We start from the raw sequence: 25,124 nt of genomic DNA on the forward strand, positions 1-25,124 counted from the left end.
AACAAACCGGTCCAAATGGCAAACATCAGCGCACCTGTAGCTGAATCTGTTCTTTGTGGTAGTAGGAGCCTGGTTAGTGACTGTAGACGGTCCACAGTGGTCCTGCTGCTGCACGTCAGCTTTTTAAATGTCTATTTCTGTCCCTGTTGTGTGTGTGACGCTGTGTTTTGGAAATACACTTGAATTCAATTCATCTGACCTAAATATGAGAAATTTCATCTCTACTGGGATGAAATGTGGAATAAAACACACTGTTCGTCTCAGCAGGTGTGGATTCACAACAAACCCACACTCAGCTGACCCATTTTAGCTCATGACTGACAAACTGCTGACTCCTAAATCCTGCAGACTCGTGGATTTTAAATATTAACAGCCTCAATTAGGGTCCAAATATCTACACCACCGCATTTGAATGATGTGTTTTGGAACTAGTGTAGATGCCGTGTCTTCACTGTTGATAGTTGCCTTAATGTCTTACTTTTGTCTGAGATATAAATCAGTCAGACCTCAAATCCTGTCTATAAAAAGCTTGTTTCACTGCAGGATTAACTCAGAGCTGGACTCCTCAAAAGAAAGCAACACGCGATAGTCTGGAAGTCATTATGCAAAGGAGGTTAATCTCTCTCACTGCTCTAAAGCCACTGAAGTCTGTGAAGCTGCAACGAGGCTGTAAACAGGTTCCTCCTCTTCAGGGACGTCTCAGAAATCTTCAGCCACACACACACATGCTGAAACAACTCATCACACACTAATTGCAGCTTTAAATGGATTGATTCCAAAAACCCAGGAGCATTTATGTAAGAAAAACTCTAGTTGTTTTTTTCTATTCAACAGACGTTTTCAGGTAAAACTGCACCAGACGAGAGTTTTATATGTGGTCAGAATCATCTAGTGATGACAAGATGACACCGAACACCAGATATGAAAGCAGTAAATCACCGCACATGTCTAATTTCATTTCATTTATAATTACTCAGTCAAACTGTGCCAGGCACAAATCACTTGTCAGTCCTGCAAAGGTTTAAGTAAAAGCAGATTTCTTTCCCAGCTGAGGCGACGCTTCCACATCGACGTGCGTTCGACTGGGTTGAACTGTCTGAGCTCCAGCCTGGTTTAGTTCAGATGATGTTTTTGATGCAATAATGGAGAGAAAGGCAGGTAAACCGGCTTTTAGGAAATGAAAGGAAACAAAAGCCAGACACTGGGTCATTTCCTGACAGTGTGTAAGTCGGGGGCTGTAGAGGTCTGTGGTGGTAGTGTGTGAGTCTGTGCACTGTTCAGTAATGTCTTTTTGTTTCTTTCTTGCAAAGTACTGTTTTGAATTCTTGTGCATTTAGAAACTGATGAAGGGATAAACTAAGGGGAGGAATAGGGAACAGAAACAAGTACAAATAAACTGTTTATGCAAAGATATTTGTCTCAGGTTCAACTTCACGACTTCTTTCTTCAGTGGGAAGTTTTTTAGAAGAAGCCGAAACATCTTCAACTCTGACATTATGCTTTATCTAAACAAGGACTCCCTCCGTGATTTTAATTGGCCTGCTGGTGTGTGTTGTCTCCTATGTGTGTGTGTGTGTGTGTGTGTGTGTGTGCGGTGCTGGGGGTGTTAAACAGCTGCTGACCAGTAGCTGTAATTCATCCCATGTTCCAGCACTCCTCCGAGAGGAACACGGACATTTCCCCAAGTTACACTTACTGGTGACTGCACACACTGTCCGTTAAAATCTGAATTATTTAAGGGTCTTGTGGGAAATGCTCGTAGTTTAGCCGGGTTTCCACTACGGCCCCTAAAAAGGTTAAATTAGAGTTCAGTTACAGACCGTCTCAAACCACATGTTACACTTTATTCGAGCTTTTAAATCCAGTCCGAGCAGCGTTGTCATCAAGAGAATTTACAGTAAAAGACAGTGTGTGTTTAAATTGTTGGGGTCTCACTACGGACTGATACGAAAACCATGTGTTGTTCTTTAAACCATAAAAACCCTCCTGACAGGACCAAACCATCCTCACTTCAAAGCTTCAGAGCTGCGTTCACTAACTGGTCACTGCTGTTGGTGGACACCCGAGGGGAAAAGCAACACAGGCAGTGGACACCAGTCTTCACCTGCAGATGTGGGAAAATCTCACATCCTTCTTCATGGTCTTGTTGTTTTGTCTGCTATTTTTTAGCTGCCATCCAGTTGAGGACTTATTTGTCCAACAAAACCCTCGATGCCGAGACATTGTGTCGTGTGTTGTGGATGTTCACAGGTGGTTTGAGCTTCACCGGTGTCAAAATGTTGAAATCAGACTTTCCCAGCAGCATCTAAGATCAAAAACAGAAAACTGGATGGTGAAATGTGAATTAAAGCAGAAGCTGGATGAGAATTACTTTAATTGATGCCAGATTTTGCTCAGGTCTCAGGAAGCTGGACTCTTATTCATCACATCTTGATGAATGAGATGCCAGACGTCCAACGCTGGCTCAAAGCTCGTCCACTTGGTGACTGGAACTACTCATAGTTCAAAGCAGCTCAACAACAAATTCCCAAGACAATCACATCAAAAACAGATATATGACCACAACACGCTGCACTGTGGCCTCACAGCAGGACGAGTTTGCATGTGTAGGTATCATCTGAGCACTCTGACTCCTCCTCCAACCTTAACACATGCTAACAGGTTAATTGGTGTGTGAACACCACCTCTTAATCAAGGACATTGAGGATCAGTTGCAACTTCTCCGTGACCCTAAACAGGACAAGCAGTAAAAGAACATAAAGTAATTTTCTTTCTCAAAAACAAAATTAATTAATGCTTCCAATCTTCTTTTAATAGGAAATTCATTGTTGCCTTGTGTGTCTGTCTGAAAACAACTGATGGACTCACAGATCGGGGACTTTCCCTCCGGGTTCTGATGTGTGTAATCCTTTAGCTTTGCTTCATAACACCTGTTCCTCTTGTAAGGCCTCAGACTCGAACGTAGAGTCGGGCGGTTTGTGCTTCTCCTTTGAAGCGACGTAAACTGAAACACTGTTAGAACTGTTCAAAGAACTTTTATTGCAGAGTTTGTCACAGAAGAAACAAACCAAACTCCCTTTGTAAGGTTTATTTTCTGCACAGTGTTCAGTCTCTGTGTTACCAGCAGCTTTACAGGCGAGCGAGGATCCGCAGTACTGCAGTACAAGTATGCAGCGTGAGCTTTAACATTCCCACAACCAACAAAGAGGTTTCCAATTACCAACCACAATGAAGAGACAGAGGGCTCGAGGAGCACTAAGCTTGTTAAATCCCTTAAGATGAATTTACTACCAGGGATTGTGAACACGCAGCTACTGTAAAAGAAAAGCTCATGTACTGAGACTACTGCAGTATGCAGCCGGTGGAGTAGTATCCTGATCCTTTAAGTAAAGGAACACTTCGGCCTTCACTCCTCTGCAGATGAAGGGGGGTGCATACGGTGATTCAGATTAGTCACTGATTGTAGGTGTGGACTGATGCTGAAGTACTGGATCAAAGGAGCTCTCAACGACAATATGAGGCCTGTGACCAAGTCAGGAGCACCAGCAGGACTTTCAATGCAAAGAGAGGGTCCAGTACAGAGGAAACTAACCTTTTAGACTCCAGGTCCCTGTAATGCATCCTCTAGTACAGGTACTTCAGAACTGTACTTAAGTACTGAACAAATGCACTGTGATACTTTCCATATGTGCTATTCAAAACAACCAAGGATGTGATTTCCAGTAAGTAGCCCGCTTCTCTGGTTTGGTTTAAACCTGTGGCTTGTGAAGAAAATTAATATGTTTGGCTTCACTAACGTACAAACTTTCTATTAAAATCCATGCAACAAAACATACAAGGCGTCGTAATGCGGTGATGACATGTTTATCACACAGCTGGGCCGTTGTTTTCATTACAGTTATTTGTGTTTTTGCTGTAAATTGTTTAAAATATTGGAATCGTGTTCCCCGTGTGGTATATTTAAATCCTACAGTGTGTGTTTATTAGGAAGCGTGAGACAGACAGGTAGTCACAGAGGCAGCGGAGGTCTTCTTGTAAATCAACCGTAAATACAAACAAAGCAGTGAATGTGCTGAACTCACATGTCAGCAGCTGGCATGTGTAAACAACATTTGTGTGTCTTTCCCAGCTCGGAAACATCCAGCACAGGACAAAGAATGGATTGTTACAGCGTATCTGTGTGGGGGGCATCTAGCATTGATTAAATTCAATCGACATCTGAGGTTTCCAAACCAAACTCAGAGCCTCGAGTATGACTTCCCTTTGTTTCAGTTCTCTTTATCTCCATCAGCAGGAGTTCATTTCCTGGCATTAATTTAATCTTCTTTATTTTGTAAGGCCCGTTCATATCAGTCCTCTCACATCTTTTGCTCCTGAGGCAGCATCATCTGCATGCAACCACAGCTGTGATCAGTTGTCCAACAACAGGGCAGATAACAAAAATCATAACCGCCTCATCGGCGCGTTACCTCAACGCTGTGTCAGCACCACTGAGGTCAAGCTTTGTTCAGTCTGATATAAGCTACAGTTGGCTGCAGAAACATGAGGTGCAGGTGAACATTTATGGGTCAAGTCTTCTCATTAATTCAGCTACTCAACTAAAAAAGCAAACAGGATGAACCCAAACAGTTGAAGTGTGATGATCGTTAGTGAGAGTTGATGTGCTGCAGCTCAGAGAGCAGCTTCGGTTAAAAAAGACTAAACTGAACTAGGGGCCACATAACCGTCTGCATCTCTCGCTGTCAAACTGTCAACAAAACCCCAAAAAAGAGTGTTTTTCCCTTTGGGATTAGTTGAAATCCAAAATATCTCTTGTACAAAAACACATGCCTGTGATTGGAAGTCCAACCAGAGAACTCTAATGTTCTCATGCAAACCTGGACTCTTCGCAACCATTAAGTGTAATTGTGACTTAATTGTTGTGGTTTGAGCAGTTTCTGGTAAATTTTGTCCAATTTGAAGCTAAAATGACATCGTTCAGTCCCAACATGCTGTTGTTTGATGAGCCCTCGGACATTTATTTTAATCTAAATAGTGACCACATCTTGTTGATGTGAGCTTGTCCACTGATTGATTTTACGTGGATTGTTTACAAGAAAGTGCAGCGTTGCCTGAGTGCTGGTTTCAAACCTCAGTCACAGCATCAGATTGGCTCATGCTGGTGTAATAAGCAGGCTTGGTATCAATTAGGGTTTCTGTTTGTGACACTGAAGAGGAGTTATCTATAGCTCGTTTAGGTTTCGGCGGATGGTTTGGTGGAAATGATTTGATGAATCATCCTGGTGAGTTTAATTAGATGCTGTGTGTGTGAGAAGGAATTAGAAAAAGAGGGAGGGAAACATGTGAGACAGCACAGAAGTCACTGCTTCGCTGCAGAGAAAATCAAATTGAATGAAATGAGTTGAATTTAAGATGCTTTAAGAGGTGTGTGGCCACAGGTTATTGATAAGACAAAGAGGTAGATGACATTTGGGTCACGGCTCAGTAAGCTGCACTGAACATTAAACCTCCAGATCATAGTCTAGACCCTAACTCTGCTGTCGGTTTCTTTCTGTTTCTGTTTTGGAGTCTGTATTTATTTCACAGTGAACTGAAGCATAGTCCCTCATTGTAAATCAGTCTCGTGTGTCATGTTCGTTTCCTACATGCTAAACACACTTTATAGATAAAACACCACGTAACAGCATGTTCTAGACATATGTAAATACCCCACATGTCTACTTCTTTATAAAAAGCACATAAATGGAAAATGTTTAGGAGAAATGTGTAATTCAAAACGTATCCACTGTTTTCCATAAAGTTGGGATTGAGATTCTAAATAAGCCATGAGTGTGAATTGGATTCAGAGTTATCCTTGATAAACAGGACTGAAGCTTTTCCCCACAGTGATAACAGGGGTCGACTGATGAACGGCTGGTCTAACGACTCACCCAGTCTTTCTTTCTTTCAGCCACGTCCAGCAACAGTGAATGAATATATCATACTCATGTAATTATATTTCATATTAATGAACTGCACTTGGAGACATGTTTTTCATCCCAGCGCTGCAGCAGCAACACATTAAATATTCATTGCCAACATCTGGTCAGTGTGCATGTGTATCTGTGTGTGTGGCCAGGAAACAGCCATTCAATAACAAGTCTGATGATGGATAACAGTGCAGAGGATGATAGTTTCTCTTTTAACAGTTTTCTCAACAGCTTGGCAAACTGGAACCACAATCGTTATGCAGCGACGACTTTGATGTGAAAATGACTGATATGTGAAATGAATAAATTTCAGTGTTTCCATTCTGACATTTATTAGAAGAAAAAGGTTTCAGCCACAGGACTTTATAGTTCTACAGTGAAAACATTCGACTGATCACCATTTGGCAGCTTACCTGGAACATTTAGGAACTGACGCTTTGATTCAGTAAATATGGAGAAAGTGAACACACACACACACACACACACACACACACACACACACACACACACACACACACACACACACACACACACACACACACACACACACACACACTCCTCAGATAAACTATTTCCTCTGGTATCAAACGTTCTTCTCTATCAATTATTTATAATCACGTCAAATAGTCAGTGGTGAGTGTGTAAGTCTTTCTTCTGAGAGCCCGTTAGGTGTGTGTTGGGATCTTATGCAATGAAATAATCTGTTTTTCATTTCTGACCCAGCATTATTGAAACCGTCACGTCATGATTCCCTACAACTATTTACTTCCCCGTGCGATGCTCCAGGCTCAGCACTGTAAGTGGCCCCATTGTCTCCAGCCGGGGTCGTAACAAATAATTAGCAGTTTCAATGCAGTCGACATAAAGCTATACAGTATCTGAGATAGAAAGCAGGGTTAGGAAGATATTGATTACATGGTAGCTGGTGGTTTCTTTATGGTCAGCGACAGATGGTCCTCTGAGAGAGTGTTTTAATGGACTGTTTTAACAATACGAAACAGTAAAAACCTCATGGTATTCTATTAAAAACATGTTCCTGTCTTGGATTCTTGTTGAAAATATGTTAAAAACATTTCTGGATATTACTGGGTCTTGTCTCAAGACATTAATAACTATTAAACTCTATTTATGAACAGTGAAGAAGCCAGAGGAGCAATGTTTGTGCAACAGCTTGGATGACATCACTCACAGACAGACTTGATCCAGACGGAGGCAGACAGCTCATGATTACCACACCGCTTGTCTTACCTGCTTCCCTCAGGTTCTTCTTAGCTACGTAGCACACTTAAAACCAGAGTAAATAGATTTGTAGGCATTTAAAAGGATTTCTTGGATGCTGCAGAGGGTATGTCGAATGATGACCCTCTGGGGGGAAAGAACAGAGAGACGGGAGCTCTCTGTAGTTTGACTCAGATTTATTAGAAACAGGCTTTGAAGAAGATGAATATGTGAAATGTCTGTAAATCTCCGGCACAGACTGAGGCGCGCTCGTCCTCTCTAGTTCGTTGGTTAGTCATCCCCTGGTGCATCCTGGGTAAGAGGCCGTCTGTCAGCACCGCGTTCTGACACCTGATGCAGCAGGATTATTGGATTTCTATCATTTCATAGGAGCGGGTCTATTTTCCACCTGTATGTCAGACACTTCATGTCAGCAAGTATTTGCAGGTTTCTGAATTTGGACGTCATCTGACTCATCTTCTCTCTATTGTTTGTTTTGTTGTTGAATCCGTTTGCATCACAGCTCCTGTGCATCAGTTATTACTTTCTCTGGTGCTTTGTCACATTAATACACGACACTCATGATGCACGACGCTGTTACCTGATGTTGAGATCTAGTGGCTCAGAGCTGTTGGGATCCGTGATGGGGGAGAGGTTAGTGTCTGAGTCAAATTGAGTCAGAGCTTCAGACAGAACTTCACATGCCTGCAGTTGTCTAAAAGACAGAGTCCCTGGAGTGTCTATGAGATCATTCCCTCTGGAGTAGAAGAATCCAGCTCCAGCTCAGTGACTCACTCTGTAATTGTCTGGGGAAATGAAGGAATCAAGAAGTTGGGCAGAGAGGATATTTGTGTATCCACTGACAAATGGAAGAGGCCTCTTCTATCAGGTTACAGCACATCTTCACTGTTGTACATGATGCTCTGACCTCACGAGCTTTGTAGTCACGTCAGCAGCGAGCGGCTCTACAAACGTACTTTCTATTTAGTGGGTAAAGTTAGTTAAATGTTTATTCTTCATGCCACGTAACCCTAACGTGGTGTTCGAGTCCTGCTGGGGACCTGGACTGCCTCTCACACCCTGTCTCTTTCCTTATAGCACATGTAAATATGACCTTGGAGAGCGGTTCCTGTGGCTCGGGACACTTTTTAAAGACCAAATGTAAAATCCACAGACTTTTATCTAACTGTGCTCAACGTCTGCTGATACAGTCTGTGGCTTCACACATACACAAGTTATTAAGTCAGTGGATTCAGGACTGAATGAACAGTAAGAGACTCTCCTCTTCCTCTTTGGAGACTCTCTGAGCTGATGATGGGATGTACAACATGTCACCTTACCCACTGTTTCACCACTAGTGTTAAACTAAACGGACTTCTGCAGTCTTCTCTCTCCCCCATCATCTGCCCTGTCAGTGCGCTGTCGGTCTCCGCGTCCCCTCCCACTCTGCGCAGACCGGCTGGAGGCGGGCAGGACACCCCGTCATCCCACGTCAGAGGCGGCTTCGTTATTTAAACTTGAATCAGGAGGGGAGGAAAGTTTTCACAGCCGGGACAGCGTTGCCTAGCAGCTAGGCTGAGGACTCTGGATAGTTCACGTCGCCTCTTTTTAACCGTAAAATCCAGGAACCACGGACGTTTCCCCTCTGAGTCTGTCTGTCATCTGTCAATATGCCCAACATGCCTCAGACCGTGACTCTAAAGGGACCCTCTCCATGGGGTTTTCGGCTGGTGGGAGGACGCGATTTCAGCGCACCATTAACCATCTCCAGGGTAGGTTCTCACTTTGCTTCTGTTGCGTCGATCTGTGTCCATTCATTGAACCGTGCGCAAAGTGCGCACCGCTGGAGGAACTCGAAGTCGAGGTTTTCTTATGTCTCCTCATGAAACCGTGATGATCACCACGCTTCCATCTGTTTCTGTCCATACTCAGACTCTTTGACCGGTGAAATAACAGGTCCCTGACGTCTGTTACTGTCTGTGCGTTTGAACAGGAGCTCCACTCTAAAAGCTGACAGATGGTGCCGTCTAATTCCTGGCAGCTAAATCCGCCAGTGCATTTACTGGGTAGATGAACTTGGCCGACCATCACATCACCAGTACCAAGAGTGTATCATAATACAAATACAAAGATTCAGTCCGCGATTCTTTATTTAATACATTAAATATTTAATAATAAATCATTGTTGATGTGTAAATGCAGGTTGATATTTTAAAACTGTTGTTATATCTGGATTTTACATTCGGATTAGTTGTGTTCTTTAATGGTTGTTAGTACTACTGGTATTGGTTGAAGTACTCGCAGTATTCTCAAACCTTGGTGAACTTTCCTGACCCTCAGAATGTGGGTCAGGAGTCAGTGTGCTGGCAGTGGATCTGGCAGTAGCCAACAGTTTGTCCTGGCCAGGGTAAACACAGACCGGTCCTGCTGCAGGGCTTGCAGAGGGGGGGTTTGGAGGCGGTGGGGTGCTGACATTTGTTTTTCATCAGAGCTCATTGGTGCTGCTGAGGGATTCCAGGTGTTGTGCTGCAGCTGTATCACCAGCCCCACACGACCTTTTAACTATAGAGCCCGAGCACTTCGAACTAGAGGTGTAATTTTTAGATTTATGAGCGGCGATTAACAACTTTGAGAGAAACTCCTGAAGTTCACCTGAAATCTTTTGAACCTACCTCTGTTAAGAAGAGTTGTGATGAGATGCATCGTAGGATGACTCCAGTTTTGTGGACGTCAGTGAGAAGCAGCTGAATTTTGGAGTTTACCAATCCAGAAATCAAACATGTTACTAATACACATGTCTTGTTTTGGCCACAGCTTTTGGCATGACTAGTTTTCTGTGCTTCATGCTTTGATTTGTCTCTCTCTGTGCATGCAGCCGAATTTCCAGCAGAACTGAACCCAGCACCAAAAAAGGGGGAACTCTACACTGTGGGCTTGACTGTATTATATTTGATTCTTACTTTAAACTCAGATTATTGCCTAATGCAGCTCAGGTTTTGTGATGTAAACCGCCTACATTCTTCAGTAATTTGCACAACAAGCAAGTTGTGGTTTCAATATAAAATCTGACAATTTATCACCAGTTTAATCTCTGCATACTTGTAACACTGCCAGAATGAAAACCATGGCATGCACGGGGGAAGGCTTTCACCCTGTGAACGTTGCGTAAGCCAGTGATGATGGCATCACTCAAATGAACTGCATGTGTTTTTACAGATACGTAGAAAAGGTAACAAAAAAAATCTGAGTTGTGCAAAAGAATTAATAAGGATTTCTGACTCATTCCTAAAATCTTGGCTTGACAATTAGAGAAGGAAGCAGCTGTTGAGATGCAAGATTATTTAGCAAAACTATGTAATGTCATTAATACACTAAGTTTTGGCTGCGAGTCCCAGCATCAGTCCACCTTCTAGTTTCCAGAACGTGTTAATTATTTTATCCCGTTGGATTAAGCTCTGTTTTACGTGAGTGAGCAGATCAAAATCAAATTCAGGAGTGTAAAATAGAAATGGTATGAAAGGAATCCTCTCACCTCACCCCATGAGAGCTGGTTGCATTTAGTGTTTGAAGCACGGTTTGATACATTGAGTTTCTCCTGAATGCACTCATTACACAGAGACATGCATGGAGGAGAGGACACAGTAGTTTATGTCTTACAGGATCCAAAAAGCCTCTTTGGAGGGTATTTTGGTATCACAGAAGCCTCAAGATACAGTTCTGTAGTCAATGCAATGAAACACCTGCACTTAATGCCAGAGAACAAGTTCTGGTGGCAGCAGCTGCTTCTTTGCTTAAAGTGATAATGTCCCAGAATTAGCCCATTAGTCCCCCGTCAGCTCATTAGGACTGCAGCCGTGTAATGGTGCCTCTGCTTGACTTCGATACTGTGCGTGTGCCTGCAGCGGTAGGGTGCTAAACGAATGTGTGTGCATGAGAGAGAATGAGAGGCAGAGAAATAAAAACACTGATGTAACTGCAGAAACATTTAGAGAGGATGCGTTGAATATAGCAGCTGTGCTATAAGCACGTTTGGAAACCGATGTTCAGGCAGAAGGTGACGCAGGACGCTCGTCAGGGATGCCAACTGGCAGCCATTTTTCTACTGGACAGGAATTTACAACTGAGTGTTGGGTAAATAATGACCCAAACACTGTGCAGCTTCCCTTCTGACAACTTTATGTTGATGTGTGTTCTGTCCTGTTTATACAAGATGGGAAACGATCGTTGGATTCTTCAGACCTTAACATCCACAGATCACATGTTGATACAGTTTCTGATTAATCATTGTGTGTTTTGTGTTTTTCCCAAATCCCAACTTCACTTGTTTTGTGCAACCAGCAGTAAAAAAAGATCATTTTTAATACTTAGTTTTGTAAAGTTGCCGCTAAGATTATTTCATATCATTGATTCATATTTTGTTTAATTTGTAAATTTCTTTCATTAAGTAATTTCAGTGTGAGTGATGAAGGCAGTGGATCCACGTTAGAGTTAAACATCATATAAAGCTGAATCTTTCTATGGTTCTTATGTAAAGACTTTGGAATCACAGAGACAAAGACGGGTTTTCTTAACTAGCATTGCTAGTTATACATACATCAAATGAACTCAATGTCCTCTGTACCCTGTTACTCTCTTCATGCGTCTGTCCAACATGGTGCCACATACCAGAGACTGGACATGTGACTAGAAGCCACATGGGTCGTTTCTCTGACACTGCTGGTTATAATAATCAGCTTTCAGCTGCTCCGTGGCCGTGGCTCTTTTCTCCGGCCTAGAATTATAGATGCTGTGAGCTGCATCTCCACAACAAACTGAGCAAAAGATAACAGATGGTGCATTCCAAGAATTTCCTGTTGTCAGTGATACTGTGGAGTTACCGAAACAGTAGCAGGAACAGCGCGAGTCGTCGGGTTGTTGATCAGCGTTTCCTGTTTATCTGCTGTATGGACTTTCTGTAGTCGGTGTAAACATGACAACGTGTGAGAGATCTCTTAAGAAGTTTTCATTTGTCATTTTAGCAGTTTCAGTTTCTTAGATGAACTCGGTTTCTGCTGCAGGGTCAACTGTCTCATGAAGCACATGAGGTTGCACAAGGAAAGGGCATCCGACATAAAGCATGTGCCAAATCAATCAAACGTTTGTTTGTTTTATGATGTTATCTTTGGCTTTCGATGTAGAAAGAAATGGAAGAATTTTATTGTACAGAGAAACATGTTTTCCTCACTGTGCAGATGACAGTAATGCAGCATCCTGCCGTTTGACTCTGGAGCGTTTTTCAGGTACAGAAGTGAATTTTGAGTTATGTACTTAACCTTAGTCGGCTTCATTCACCACAGACATGCTTTTGCATTCGCTGCCAAGTATCTACAACACGACTCTAGTGATGCTGTTAAATGATAATACACAACATGTTGGAGCAGGAGGAAAAAGACACGTGGGAAACAGTTCGGGAGAAGCTGATCCCAGACTGTCAGAATTATTAATTATCTCATTATGAATCACATTTAAAGGGATTTCGACACACTTGCTCCGTCCATCTATCTGTTTTCTTAAGCGCTTTTCCAGTTGCAGTGGGCACTGGAGTCAATCCCAGCTGTCATTGAGGGAGACTACTTATACTTACTAATGAGTCAAATTATGGTCATTCTAGACGCACACAAATGTGTTACTGAGTGCAATTAGGTTCAAGTGACACTCCCATTTCCTCATGTTCTCATTAAGGTCCAGTGTCACATATTTAATCATAAGCTGCATTGCTTGTTGGTCTTGGCAGATTCAGCCTCTTTGTTTGAGTGTTATAATCGCACACCAGTCATAACCACACACCCCAGGCTGTGTAATGTCTTTCCAAAGTGTCACTAAGGTCATAACCATGGTTCCTATCTCAGGTCCAACCAGCAAACAAAAGCGTCTGACACGCAGCCAGGAATTATTCTCTGTGTTGCTGAGGCGTGCAGCTTGGTGCTCCCACCCAGCAGAAAGCGTCTCCGTGGGATTGGGACAAGGGAAAAACATTTAAAACCTTCATGTTCTTCACACACAAAGCTCAGTAACAACTATAAGACATAACTGATGTGTTGATTTGATCATTTAGGTTGAAAGGTCATCATTTACGTAGTTGTCTGGGTTGATCATACTGCATCTAATGTGTTTCTAACACATTTCTATACATTAAATGGAGAAAAACTCCCCTGAATGAACCCACTTCTACCTTCTACTTCTACCTTAAGATGCACTAACTCGGTTAAATTATACTTACAGAAACGGTGTAATATTATAATAATCAGAGCCTGATTTCAAGGAGGGAGTATTTTCATTCTAGGTCAAAATGTGCTTTACAAACTTTTTATACCTACTTGGAAGATAAAATCCTTGAGAGGTCATGAAAAGCACTTTCACTTTTATGGTTTAGATTCTGGTGTAGATGAAACAGGAGGATACAGAGATACAGATACACACAGACATAAACAACGATGACGTGACAGAAACATTTGGCTGCTGTCACACTCGTGAACGTGTTGCAGCTTCATTACATGCAAACACTGCAGCTATATGTGTATATATGTGTGTGTATATATATATATATATATATATATATATATATATATATATGTATGTAAAGAGAGAGACCATCCTCTGCTTCTCTTTGTTTCACTCTCAAACAGACTCAGAAAAACACCCACACATTCATCAGGCCTCAGCGTCCCACATGATGACTCCGTGTGACACGAGGCTGTCATTTGCTAACCGCGCTATCTGTTAGCAATTAACTATGTCACTGTTTGTGCAGCAGACCCTTATGGAAGTTATGTGACTGTTTAGATTACCCAACTACCAGTGAATATTCTCTCTGCACCATCAACGCTGCCTAGAATCCGTGACGGATGCTTGCACAATCTCTGCAGCCCGTTCATCGTCGGCCTGTAGAAGTAATTTCACACAGATTCTTCCAAGGACATCAAATTATGTCAGATGAGCAGCTTCAGTGAAATATATTTATATAGTTACATTGCAAATTAACCGTTATTTATATAATTTCAACTCTCATTTCATCAGAGTAACATTTTTCTCCATTTCTGCTGGAACTGACTTTATGTTTACTGAGTGAAAATGGGACTGAATTTATACCATATGATACTAAAATGCTATTTTTTTAGCATGGTTGGATTGTTTTATTAAAAACTTTGGCCTTTTAAGCTCCTCCACAGTGGTCTAGAAACCGCTTTTCACAGTTCATGACGGCACATTTCTGCCAAATTGTGACACAAGTGGACATGGATCATTTAGCTTTTCTTACTATGAGCGGTTTCATGCGAGTAAGAAGACAAAAATAGAAAGTCAGGGATAAACAAATGTTGGTGAGGCTTTCAAAGCCGCATGTGGAGGCCACTGAGTACAAACATTAAAGCTGTGTAGATTCACGTCAGTGCAAATATGGCAGATTGTGATTATATCTGAACCACGGGAACGTTTGGCGTCCAGTGACGACCTGAAGTCATGCCATTGTGCCAGTGTGGCACGTGGCATACCACTGCGTGTGTGTGTGTGTGTGTGTGTGTGTGTGTGTGTGTGTGTGTGTGTGTGTGTGATTCATGCACCACTATTGACCCTGAGATGTTAGTTTTCACTCTGTGTGTGTGAATTAATGGACTTCAGTCCACTTTGACACAACACAGACACAAATGCACACGAAAGCATTTAAAGTGCTGAATAATGAGTGAAACCATGACCTGCACTTAGTGTCTGTCAACAGCTGCTTGGACAAATAAGAAAGTTGAAAAAACATATTCATACTTATTTAAAAACTCAATCTTTCGGTTTCTTTAGTGACTAACATGAGTTCAGCTCACACACACACTTAGGCACATTTCCCCCCCCCCGTGCTGCTGACCTCGGAGCTTACCGGAACTGACTCAGGGACACTGGGGGCGGCCAGAGGCTGTAAATTAGGAATTCCACATTTGAACCACACGACTCAGCTATTAGCGCTTCATGGAGCGTGAACTTGTGTGGCTTAGCTCTTAAAATGTTCTGTCCGCTTAGCGAGGCAGCTTCCCGTGCGAGCTACCCCCCCCTCTTAATTTGTCTTGGATTAGATTACTTTTACTTATCTATTAGTGAGGTGAGTGTTTGTTTCAACACAAGGTTTCACTGTTCCAAACACAACACATCTCAATGCTGAGCTGTCAAAGCAATAGGCACTACGAGATGTTCTAAGGTCAGGAAGTGGGCGCCATGGTGTGGAAATGAAGGAGCTTAGGGAGAGTGATCCACTTAAAACCTTGGATGACAGGACAAAGATGAATCACTGGCACTTGACACACAAATGGTTCATTAACAGGAAAATCATCCTAAATCTTCAGGTCTGTGTGTGTTTATACATGTAAGTACCTGTGTTAGCTCTCAGACATGTTCCCGTACAGAGAGCTGCTTAGTTCAAAAGTTCAGGTGACGATGATGAAGCACTTGGAAATTGCGATAGATTTTATGACATATACAGTAAATGGAGTAAAAACTAATTTATTAGTCTAGAAACAATCCTCTGATCACCTGATAATGACATATTTAAGTAAGCACATAAAAGTTCTTCCCTGTTTATACAAAATTAACAGTAATTGCTGCTGCTGCTATAAATGTTTTGAATGTGGTTAGAAAAACACATTAATTACTATTGTGCTTTTTCAATCTGATATAAAAATGTGTGGGACTGTAACAATTGAATCCATCTGTAGAAGATCTCCTCCTGTTTAATGGTTGGAAACATGCAGTCGTACGTATGTGTATGCCTGACTGCACATGGAGCGCGCAGAGAAGACCAGAGACATGATGACAGTTGTTTGCATTTGTTTTATTGTTGGTAAAGAGTGTTTTACTCTGCAGCTTGCTGCCATATGACGGAAACCGCTTTAGTGTGGACGTCTTGGTTTGATGATAAGTAGTTTTTTCTTATTTATGTTCAACAAAACAATACGACCAGAGCGAGGGAGGCCTGGAAATAGCAGGAGCATTTGTGTGAGTGTGTGTAATAATGGAAAATTGTTGTCATATGTTACTTAGTGTGTCTGTGAAGGTGAAACAGATCCATTGGGACGCCCACCTTCCTCATTTCCCCACACCCCCGTCGCCTCCCTGTGGGGCTCAAATGTCCACAGACCAGTGTTTTTCAGGAGTGAAGGATCACAGAGAGGATCCTGCTCACTGTCCAGCAGCTGAAAGATCATCTTCAAAATGAAAACAGGCGTGTGTTTCACATGTTCAACACAGTTCAAGTGACACACTTAAAAAAAAGAGAGAAACTAGAACATATTGAGCAGATGCTTGCAAACATTACACAGAGACAGTTGTTGAGGTCATTCACTGAGGGTTTAGTCTGATGTGATCATGAATATGTGCGCTGTAGCTTTTCTAAGGAAACTGTGGATGTATTCAAATGTTTCACCATCTCTAAAAGTCTGCGAGACCTCTCACTTCCCTGTGTCATTGTTACTGGCTTTTGAAAATGTAAACCTAGAGCGCTGCCCAAGGCAATATTACATAAATCAAAAGAGAGTTGCTTTTGTTGAATTTGGCCTTTGTGTTGACACTCCCAATGCTCTTTTTCTTCTCTTTCTTTCTCACTGACAGTTTGACACCACTTATTACAGCTCTTGCTTTTCTTTTCCTGGGTGTGCTTGGACTGGTATGTGTGTGTGTGAACGTCGTGTTTAGGTAACACCAGGCAGCAAGGCGGCCCAAGGTGACCTGTGTCCGGGCGACACCATCCTGATGATCAACGGTGACAGCACAGAGCAGATGACACACATGGAGGCTCAGAACAGGATCAAAACCTGCAGTCAGCAGCTCACGCTCAGCATCAGCAGGTATGGGTCATTGGATCAACACATGGTCCTGCTGCTTTCAAGAGGAGCTCCACTGATTTTACACATTAAAGTCAGTTATATATTAAAAGCCAGTGATTCTTACAGCATGTGTAGATATGGTAGAATCGACGAAGAATGGTGCAACCATTGTCTAGTTGTACAGTATGTGTCGGTAAAAAGCATTTTGCAGCTCTAGTTGCACTGTGATTAAAACCCTGAGTGAATAAGACTCTGTTTACTGTGGACTAGTCCTCGATCACAGTCCGACAGCTGCTGTGTAGGTGGGCTACTCTTTTAACTGGACCACGCCTTAATTATAGTTCCAGATTAAAAAAGCTCAGACAAACAATCTTTGTGATGATCGTGTCAGATGATTTAGAAGTCACAGACCCATATCCTTGTTAGTTGCTTCTGTTTGATGACTTGTTGGAACATATGTACAGTAAAAAGGTCTAAATGCACATGTACTGTGTTCAAACCCACCTTAAACATACTGTGTGGCTACGCTGCATGACTTATTGAGTTTGTTCCACTTATATATATATATATATATATATATATATATATATATATATATATATATATATATATATATATATATATATAGATTTGCTGTAATTGTTTACAGACTTCTGACTTATTAGCGCTGGTTTCTTCAGAATATGCAACAGAATACTGTAAATTCAGCTGGTTTTCCAAATGGCTGATGGGAGCAGTAACATTCAGAATAATTGGACATCAGGAAATGTTAGTCACTCGCTAGTCAGTGGTCGCTGCTTTGACCCTCAGCAGCGGCTGCTTATAGTTTTTGTTCTGAGGCTCATTAAGGGAATTGAGTTGAAAACTCGACTGATTTTTAATGACAAAGGTCATTTTCTGCCAGGAACACATCTTGTTTCTATTTGTGGTGCGTCTGTTCATCTTGGCACGGTGGCGTCATAGGGACAGACGACAGGTTTACGACAGTTTAAATGATCGACTCAGCTCCTATAGAGTGCCGTCAAAGTCAATGAGCCTTGTACATTCAATGAGTCAGACGGTGACCTTTTCAAATGGACTTCACATGTTGATATTAGGCCTTTTACCACTTCACGAGGTGGAAAATTGTCTGTCACTCTTCAGACTGGAGCATCATTTTTAGACCAAGAATGAGGATGGATGATTTGACCTTAGGCAGCTGACAGGAGCAACATGTTCAACTGAAATGCCATTTGCTTCCCACATTTATATTAAATGTGGGTTGCGAGAGTCCTGGAAAGTGCAGAGCTAATCTGGCACCCTCTGAATCCCATCTTCTCATATGAAGAACACTGTGTGGTTTCAGCCTCAGTTACAACATGACAACTGCCAAATAGTGCTTCAGCCCTCTCCTTTTAGGGCAGCAGACAACACAGTCTCTCTCCCATAATGGCCTGGAACATGAAGTTGACTTGCAGATGCAGTGGAAATAAGAATCACTCATGGAGTAATCTGATACGTCAGATAAGCAAAGATTCACACATGCAGGAACTCCAAACGCAGACAGTGGAGCACTTTTTCTCTGTCTGTGTCCACTCTGCTTGTGTTTTACAGTATGCACTCGACCATGCATCAGCTCTCTCCCAGCCTGTAGTCGAAAGCATCCATCCATATATCAAGCTGAGCGGCTGAGCGTTAAGTGGCTTGTCCACATAGGGATAGTAAATTTATTTAAGGATACATAAAGCAGCATTCAGCAAAGACTGGGGAGTTCCTCTGCAGCTGCAGGAGCCCAAAAAGAGGGCACTCCCACACTTCACCACATGCACACTAATGTTCCCAAATTCAGGTTAAATTTCCCCTTAAAGAGCTAAAGTTGTTCAACACATTAGAGAATGTAAGAAGCAATTTAGCGTGATAAAAAGCAGGAGAACTTGAGAGTGATGAATGTGCAGCGTAGAGTCAGTTGCATTAGCCAAGATTTGGTTTCACTTTGACTCCTTAGCTGCTTGTTTCACCACTTCATTGGAGATCTGTCATATTTGTATTATATTCTTTACATTCTGCACATTTTCTGAGGACGTATTTGGTGTTTTTAGAAACTTTGAGGTCGTAATCATTGATCATTTTGTATCTAAATGCAAAGTGCAAGTGAGTTAATTGCAGAGGGACACAATGTAATGTAATGTCTTTTAATTTACTCTAAATTATAGCCATGAGTAAAGCGCCCGACACAGTCACGCTGTTCATCAGTTCTCCTCAATGTCCCATTTAAACTGACAGCGTAGTCGTTGGATGCAGGGTCACATAACGCAAATGAAACTGCTGGTATGTGACCTTTCCTCAGTATATTGGCGGAATAATTACAGTGTGAGCTGCCCTACTGCCGGACAGGAGGAGGGTAAGTCATGTCTGAGAGTTATGTTAGACATGCACCGGTGCACAAAGCTGAAGTGAATTGCTCCTGAAGGGGAGGGCAGTTAGTTCAGGAGGGGTTCAAGCAGAAGAATGGATGAGAAAGTTAGGGATTTTTCTGACCAAAGAAAGACATTAAAAGAGAAGGTGGGGACTGAAAGAAGGTGGGAAACATGAGACGAAGGAAAAGTAGAAACAATAATAAACAGAAAGAGACGTGTCGCGCTTTGCTTTAAACATTTTCTGCTTTAAACGTATTCTGCTTTACGCTGGAAATTCAGTTACACCGAGTTTCTCTCACTCAGACAAAAGGCACCACAAGTTTTACATAATGTTCCATAAAGTTAATGTGAAGCCACATTTTCCAAAGCATTTTACTTTCAATAACCAGTTTCCTAAACACCTTGACATGACTGGAAGTCATATGTTAACAAACAGGAACCATCACAATAACTGAGCAGACTAAATAAAATCACCTGTAAAAGCCTCAAATTCATGAATGAGAAAAAGATGTTGCTGTTGTATTCTGAAAAAATATTCTGAAATGAAACAATACAAAGTCCTCCCAGAAAAACAATGAGCTGATGCAGTGTGTTGTCAGTGTGATGAATAAGGTTGTTATGTTAATAATAATTAATTATTAAGCTTGTGTTATTAATTAGCCAGACAATGGGGATGTCATATTCAAATATAAAATATGATCATATGTGTGTGAGTATGGGATTTTCATCTTATTGGAAACACTCCTCAGTTGTGGGCTGTAAGAATAGCTGTGGATCACTTAACTGCAACCACTGGTTCTGGAGTCAAAATAAATAAATAAATAAAAAAATGGGAGTGACTCGGAGAACCCATGCTGACTCACTAGAAAATAATATTTCAGAGGACAGCAGATCTCAGCGGTCATTAAAAGCCTATATGCCATAAAAAAGCAGTCACAGAGTCATAGAGGGAGAAATAGGAGACCTGTAATTTTGTGTTGCTGCCGATGGACAAATATGAGTCTACATGTCTGCTGTGAACCAAAATTACAGTACACTGGATGCATCTGAGCTCGAGCTCTTATGTAACGCAAGAATGTCTCTTTGTAATGTCTCTGCATTTATTACTTTCATAACCCTCATTTTTCATAATTCCTATTATGGAGCATTTTAAGAGCACAGTTTCTAGTTCGGAGCCCCGAGGAGCTCACGATAGCTAAATAATGGGGAAAGAGACATCACGGAAATCGGGCCGGCAGTTGTTTATGTGGAAGAAAAACAGAACTTTCAAATAGTCAAACGTGATTAATCCGTGCTCACAGGAATTTAGAATTTGTCTGCTTTTAGTGCTAATAGTGATTTATTAGGTTTTTCATACACTTAATCGTTGTCAATGCATTTTGCACAGTCATGACTCTTAGATGGTGAATCCCACTGACTTAAGGTTCTGCAGACTTTTCCTTTAGTTTCCATGAAGTTGATATACTGACAGCTGTTAAGTGAGAAGAAACGTGAGAGAGTAAAGGCGCTCAATGAATTAAAAGAAGTCAAGACAAGGACAGCGTAAAAAAGTGCTCTGACGTCACTACTCCAGCACAGTTTTCCATTTTCCATAAGGCCTCCTCACTGATGCAGACCTGTCAACGCTCCAATTTGAGGTGAAACACCCACTTGCTAGTTTCTGTTAGTTCCTGGCATCAGTAATCGAATGTGGCTGTTTCGTCTGACTGGGAAGGAATAATGGCCGCTGCCCGCTCCACAAACACACTGCCGAAGTTCACTGTAATGTCAGACGACCTGGACAGACACACGAGGCCCATATAGGAGTTTGTCATGTCTGCTTTGCTCAGACCTAAACAGTCTGTAGATACATGAACCAGCTGGAGGAAATGTGGCCCTCTCTGCTTCAGTGGGCTTTTATCTCTCACCTCCCTCGTCTTTGGCCTCCACATGCCGTCCTACTACTCTCCTCTCCAAACCTAAATCCCTCTTCACGTCTTCTTTTTATATCTCCTCTTCATCTTTCTCTCTTGTGCCTCTTCCACCCTGACCTCACCTCCCTACATCCACCAGAGCTTCTTGGAGAACGCCGTGCGGTTACAGAGGCTCGAGAAACAGATGATGGCGGTTGGGTTGTGTGTTTCCACCGCCGGTCGAGTTGTTCGGAAAGAGTCTTGCTGGAGTGGCAAGTTAAATGTGCTGAGAAATGAGTCACAGGTCCTGAGCTGTGTGTGCCTTGTTCTCCCCCCCCCCCCCCCCCTGCTGTTCTTGTTTCAGTTTTACTCACTGTAGAAAAGTGAATTTACAATTTGGTCCAGGCTACAATAAAGCTCGTGGTGCAGATGGTTTAGAGCCTTACGGATCCATCCAAGTAACATAAAGTCATCTGCAGTCTCAAAACATGAGTATAGCTTAAGATTTGTCAGATCTGGGCATTATGTGCTGCTTAAAACACTCAAAATGAAAAGAAAGCTGCAGCTCTGTGGTCACTCAGCACAGTCCTGGTCAGTGGAAGGTCCTGGAAGCAAAGTTCGACTGTACAGTGCGTGAAGTTTTTCACCACAGGTTCCTGTAACTAGCAAATATATATATATATATATAATAACAGCAGTCTATCACTTCTCCAGCCGTCACAGCAGAAATGTAGATGATAATTTTTGTAAAATAAGTCTGTATAGGTTTTTATCAGCAGTGAGAAATGACCAATGACCCAGTGCATCACTGTTTGATGACGTCCAGCAGGGCATGGCCACCTTTTGAAATACTCTGGGTTGGGGCAAACATTTAACCTTTTTACTAACTTAACATTTTGGTACCAAAGGGTGCAGTTTGAACAGATGCATGCCTCCGTTACAACAAGCTCTCAAATGGTTTGGATGAGAGTTTAGGGATAAACGATGACGACGATATGAAATGAGATTGATTTTAGGTGCAGGTAAGGGTTAATGTTAGACATGCACTAGTAAGGGATAAGACAGGATCAGGGGTTTGGGTGATGTCTAATGGTTGTAGTATGAGTAAATATCTGAGTCCTGTGGAGGAAGAAAAACAAATCTGATCATAATCGAATCAAAACACGACAGGATTCAGCAGGAATCAGAAAAACAGGCAGAGAAAAGACAGAACGAGCGCTCCAGTGCAGGATCGTCCCTGCTGTCTCGCTTTGACTCCACGACCTGTGACTCACAGCTGAGGAATTGTGCACAAGGCTGCATGAGACCAAAGGAACACAGGACTCCAGCTGGGACGAAGACAAAAAGGACTAAAAAGAACCGACTCACACACTCGCCCCTCCACTGGCAGCACGGCTGCCTTCATTCCTCCATCTCGTCATCCCTCCATCTCGTCATTCTTCTCACGCTCTCCCAAGGTCTCTTTTTTGTGGTGGTTATAAACGCAGCATCAATGGAGTATAAGGGGCTGTGTTGCAGCAGGGGAGGAGGTGGTGGGGGAAACCGTGGTTCTATTTCCCCTCTTGTCATCATCCACATCCAGATTTTGATGTAAGTAAAGCTCTGAGGTCTGATGACGAGACCCCACATAACAGGTCTTTAAAAGGTGATTACTCCCTGAGGAGAAAGCGTTTAAACTCCTCTCAGATTACAAAGTCGCTTCACTCTCAGCTCCACTGATGTCTGACTTATAACGGAGCTGAAACCGTCCTTGTTCAGATGGTTTGTACAAAGGGAGACAAGCGAACGCTGAAATGTTCCGTGAAGATCAGCCGCATCTTAATTTGAAGGCACATGGTTTTGTCTAGTGCTCCTCCTCGAATACGGTGATCCTGTAAAGCCAAAGTAAACTCATCCACCGCTGCAAAAAAACACATCTCCCCAATCAGGAAATTAAACCTGGCAGGCAGAGGTCAGACGAGGGAACATATGACCCAGAGAACGAACAGGAAAGTGACTGTGGCTGTCTCTTCACCTCTTTCTGCACGCTGTCCTTTCTTTTATATCTTTGTCATGAACCCATTTGTTCTGTATTTGTTTTCCTATGTTTCACTAATGTAATACTTTTATGGCCTTTACTGTACTGTCAGTGTTATTCTCTGTCATTCTCTTGCTTTTTGAAGTGTTTTATGAATGAGCATTGCCAAACAAGTGGTGGCCGTTTAAACTGGAGTTTACTATACTGGTTGCTAAAATGAAAACATGTGGATTTCAGAAATTAGCTCTCCATGTGTTGTCTCTTCAGCCCTTTGTATTCAGTCTGGTCTGACATTGATCCACACAGTCGGAGCTGCTGGGTGGAAATCAAAGGGGACATTTTAGGAATGAGCTCGTTCAACCCTGTCCAATTTATCAACCTGAGTCTGTATTAGGAAACCGAGCACACGGCGCACTCAGAGCCCGGTTTGGCATTAGTCTGAGGAGGTAGAGATAAAGCCACTCAGTCTTTTATCTTTAGTTCAGGCAGGGGGGTGAAAATGGAGAATGAAAAGGTAGATGTGCAGTAGAAATGTCTCAGATTTAGGATCCTGTTCCTTCCCAGGCTGTTATGGACAAACCCTCACACGAGTCAGTCGTGGAGGACAAAGAGGAAAATAACCAAACTGTTCATTGTCCTTGACTGAACTTTGTGTAACTTCTTTTTAGTTACATGAAATATTCACACAAAGTTTCTAGTGCAGGAAGAGTTTAATAATATTTCAAGTCCCTCACTATAAGAAACGAAACAGTGCGATGCTGTAACTGTTTTAATCTCCACTGGTCTGTTATTTTGGATGGACGCTACAGTCCATGCTTCTGTCTTCTGTACTTTCAAAATGTCACCTCAAACAGGCCACGTCACACTGAACTTTCTCTCCCTTCAATAGGCTGTTTGTGTGGTAACCATTGAAACCAAACAGTCTGAAAACACCAAGGCTTTCTGTCCCAGGATCATTGAGGGGATTGGCAAGGGGGGGGGGTTCATCCCACGCAGTAGCTGTTGCGTGACGGCTAGACACTTGGCGCCTCATAAGAGCGTTCTTGATAGCAACACCTCTGTGGTTCATATCTGAATTAATGCCTCACTTAGCCAACGCCATGCCAGCTTCAGCCTGATGAGCTCACTGACCTCCTTTTTTTGTACGTCAGCCTCCCTAATGTGGAGTGGACACAATCAGCATCAATAGTCTTTATGTCTCTGAAGATGGAAGTGTGAATGAAACACAGAGAAGCACACACACAAAGACATGCTGTCCTTAACTTACTCTGTTTGATGTCCACATACCACGGCATCAAGAAACGGATCAACCAAAGCATCGACTCTTTCTACGAGAGGTGAAAACTCAATCGGGAATCTGTGCGAGTTGAGAGTGATGCTGTTGGGGATAAATTAAAATGGGGTGGAACAAGTTCCACTCCCAGTTTCAACAAAGCATTTAATTCTCTGCTGTTTAAAGAAGGAAATAAATAGTGTGGACTCCTGCTCGTGCATGCACAGTAGGCCCGTTCAGCAGGGCTGTAAATAATGAATTTTATCATTGCTGCCAGTCAGTAAATTATGTTCTTTTTGTAAGTATATACAACTGGAGTCAATTACTGGTAATCTAAACAGTAGGGGGGAAACCCTCAGATACCAGTAATTCACTTATCACTACTTTTGAAAAATCTGTGGCCCAGAATGCGGTGTGTTCTTCCAAAGACTGGATACCTCATACAGTGGAGTTATGGTGTGATGATGACTTTATCTTTGGAGCAGTGGGAGGATGCCAGGACGTAGCTTCATCCCATTCT

General features: G+C 42.3%; 1 protein-coding gene across 1 annotated transcript in view; it reads left to right on the forward strand.

Moving 5' to 3' along the window:
* The first annotated feature begins 8,715 nt into the window (after nt 1-8,715).
* The window catches only part of pdlim4 (PDZ and LIM domain 4), a 36,296-nt gene continuing 19,887 nt past the window's right edge, over nt 8,716-25,124 (forward strand). Inside the window, exons 1-2 of the mRNA XM_026370669.1 lie at nt 8,716-8,959; nt 16,896-17,047. Of these exons, the coding sequence (XP_026226454.1) occupies nt 8,858-8,959; nt 16,896-17,047 (254 nt within the window). The 5' untranslated portion in view covers nt 8,716-8,857. The remainder of the gene's footprint in view (nt 8,960-16,895; nt 17,048-25,124) is intronic.

The sequence above is a fragment of the Anabas testudineus genome, chromosome 14 (genome assembly GCF_900324465.2).
Source record: "Anabas testudineus chromosome 14, fAnaTes1.2, whole genome shotgun sequence".
Lineage (NCBI taxonomy): Eukaryota > Metazoa > Chordata > Actinopteri > Anabantiformes > Anabantidae > Anabas > Anabas testudineus.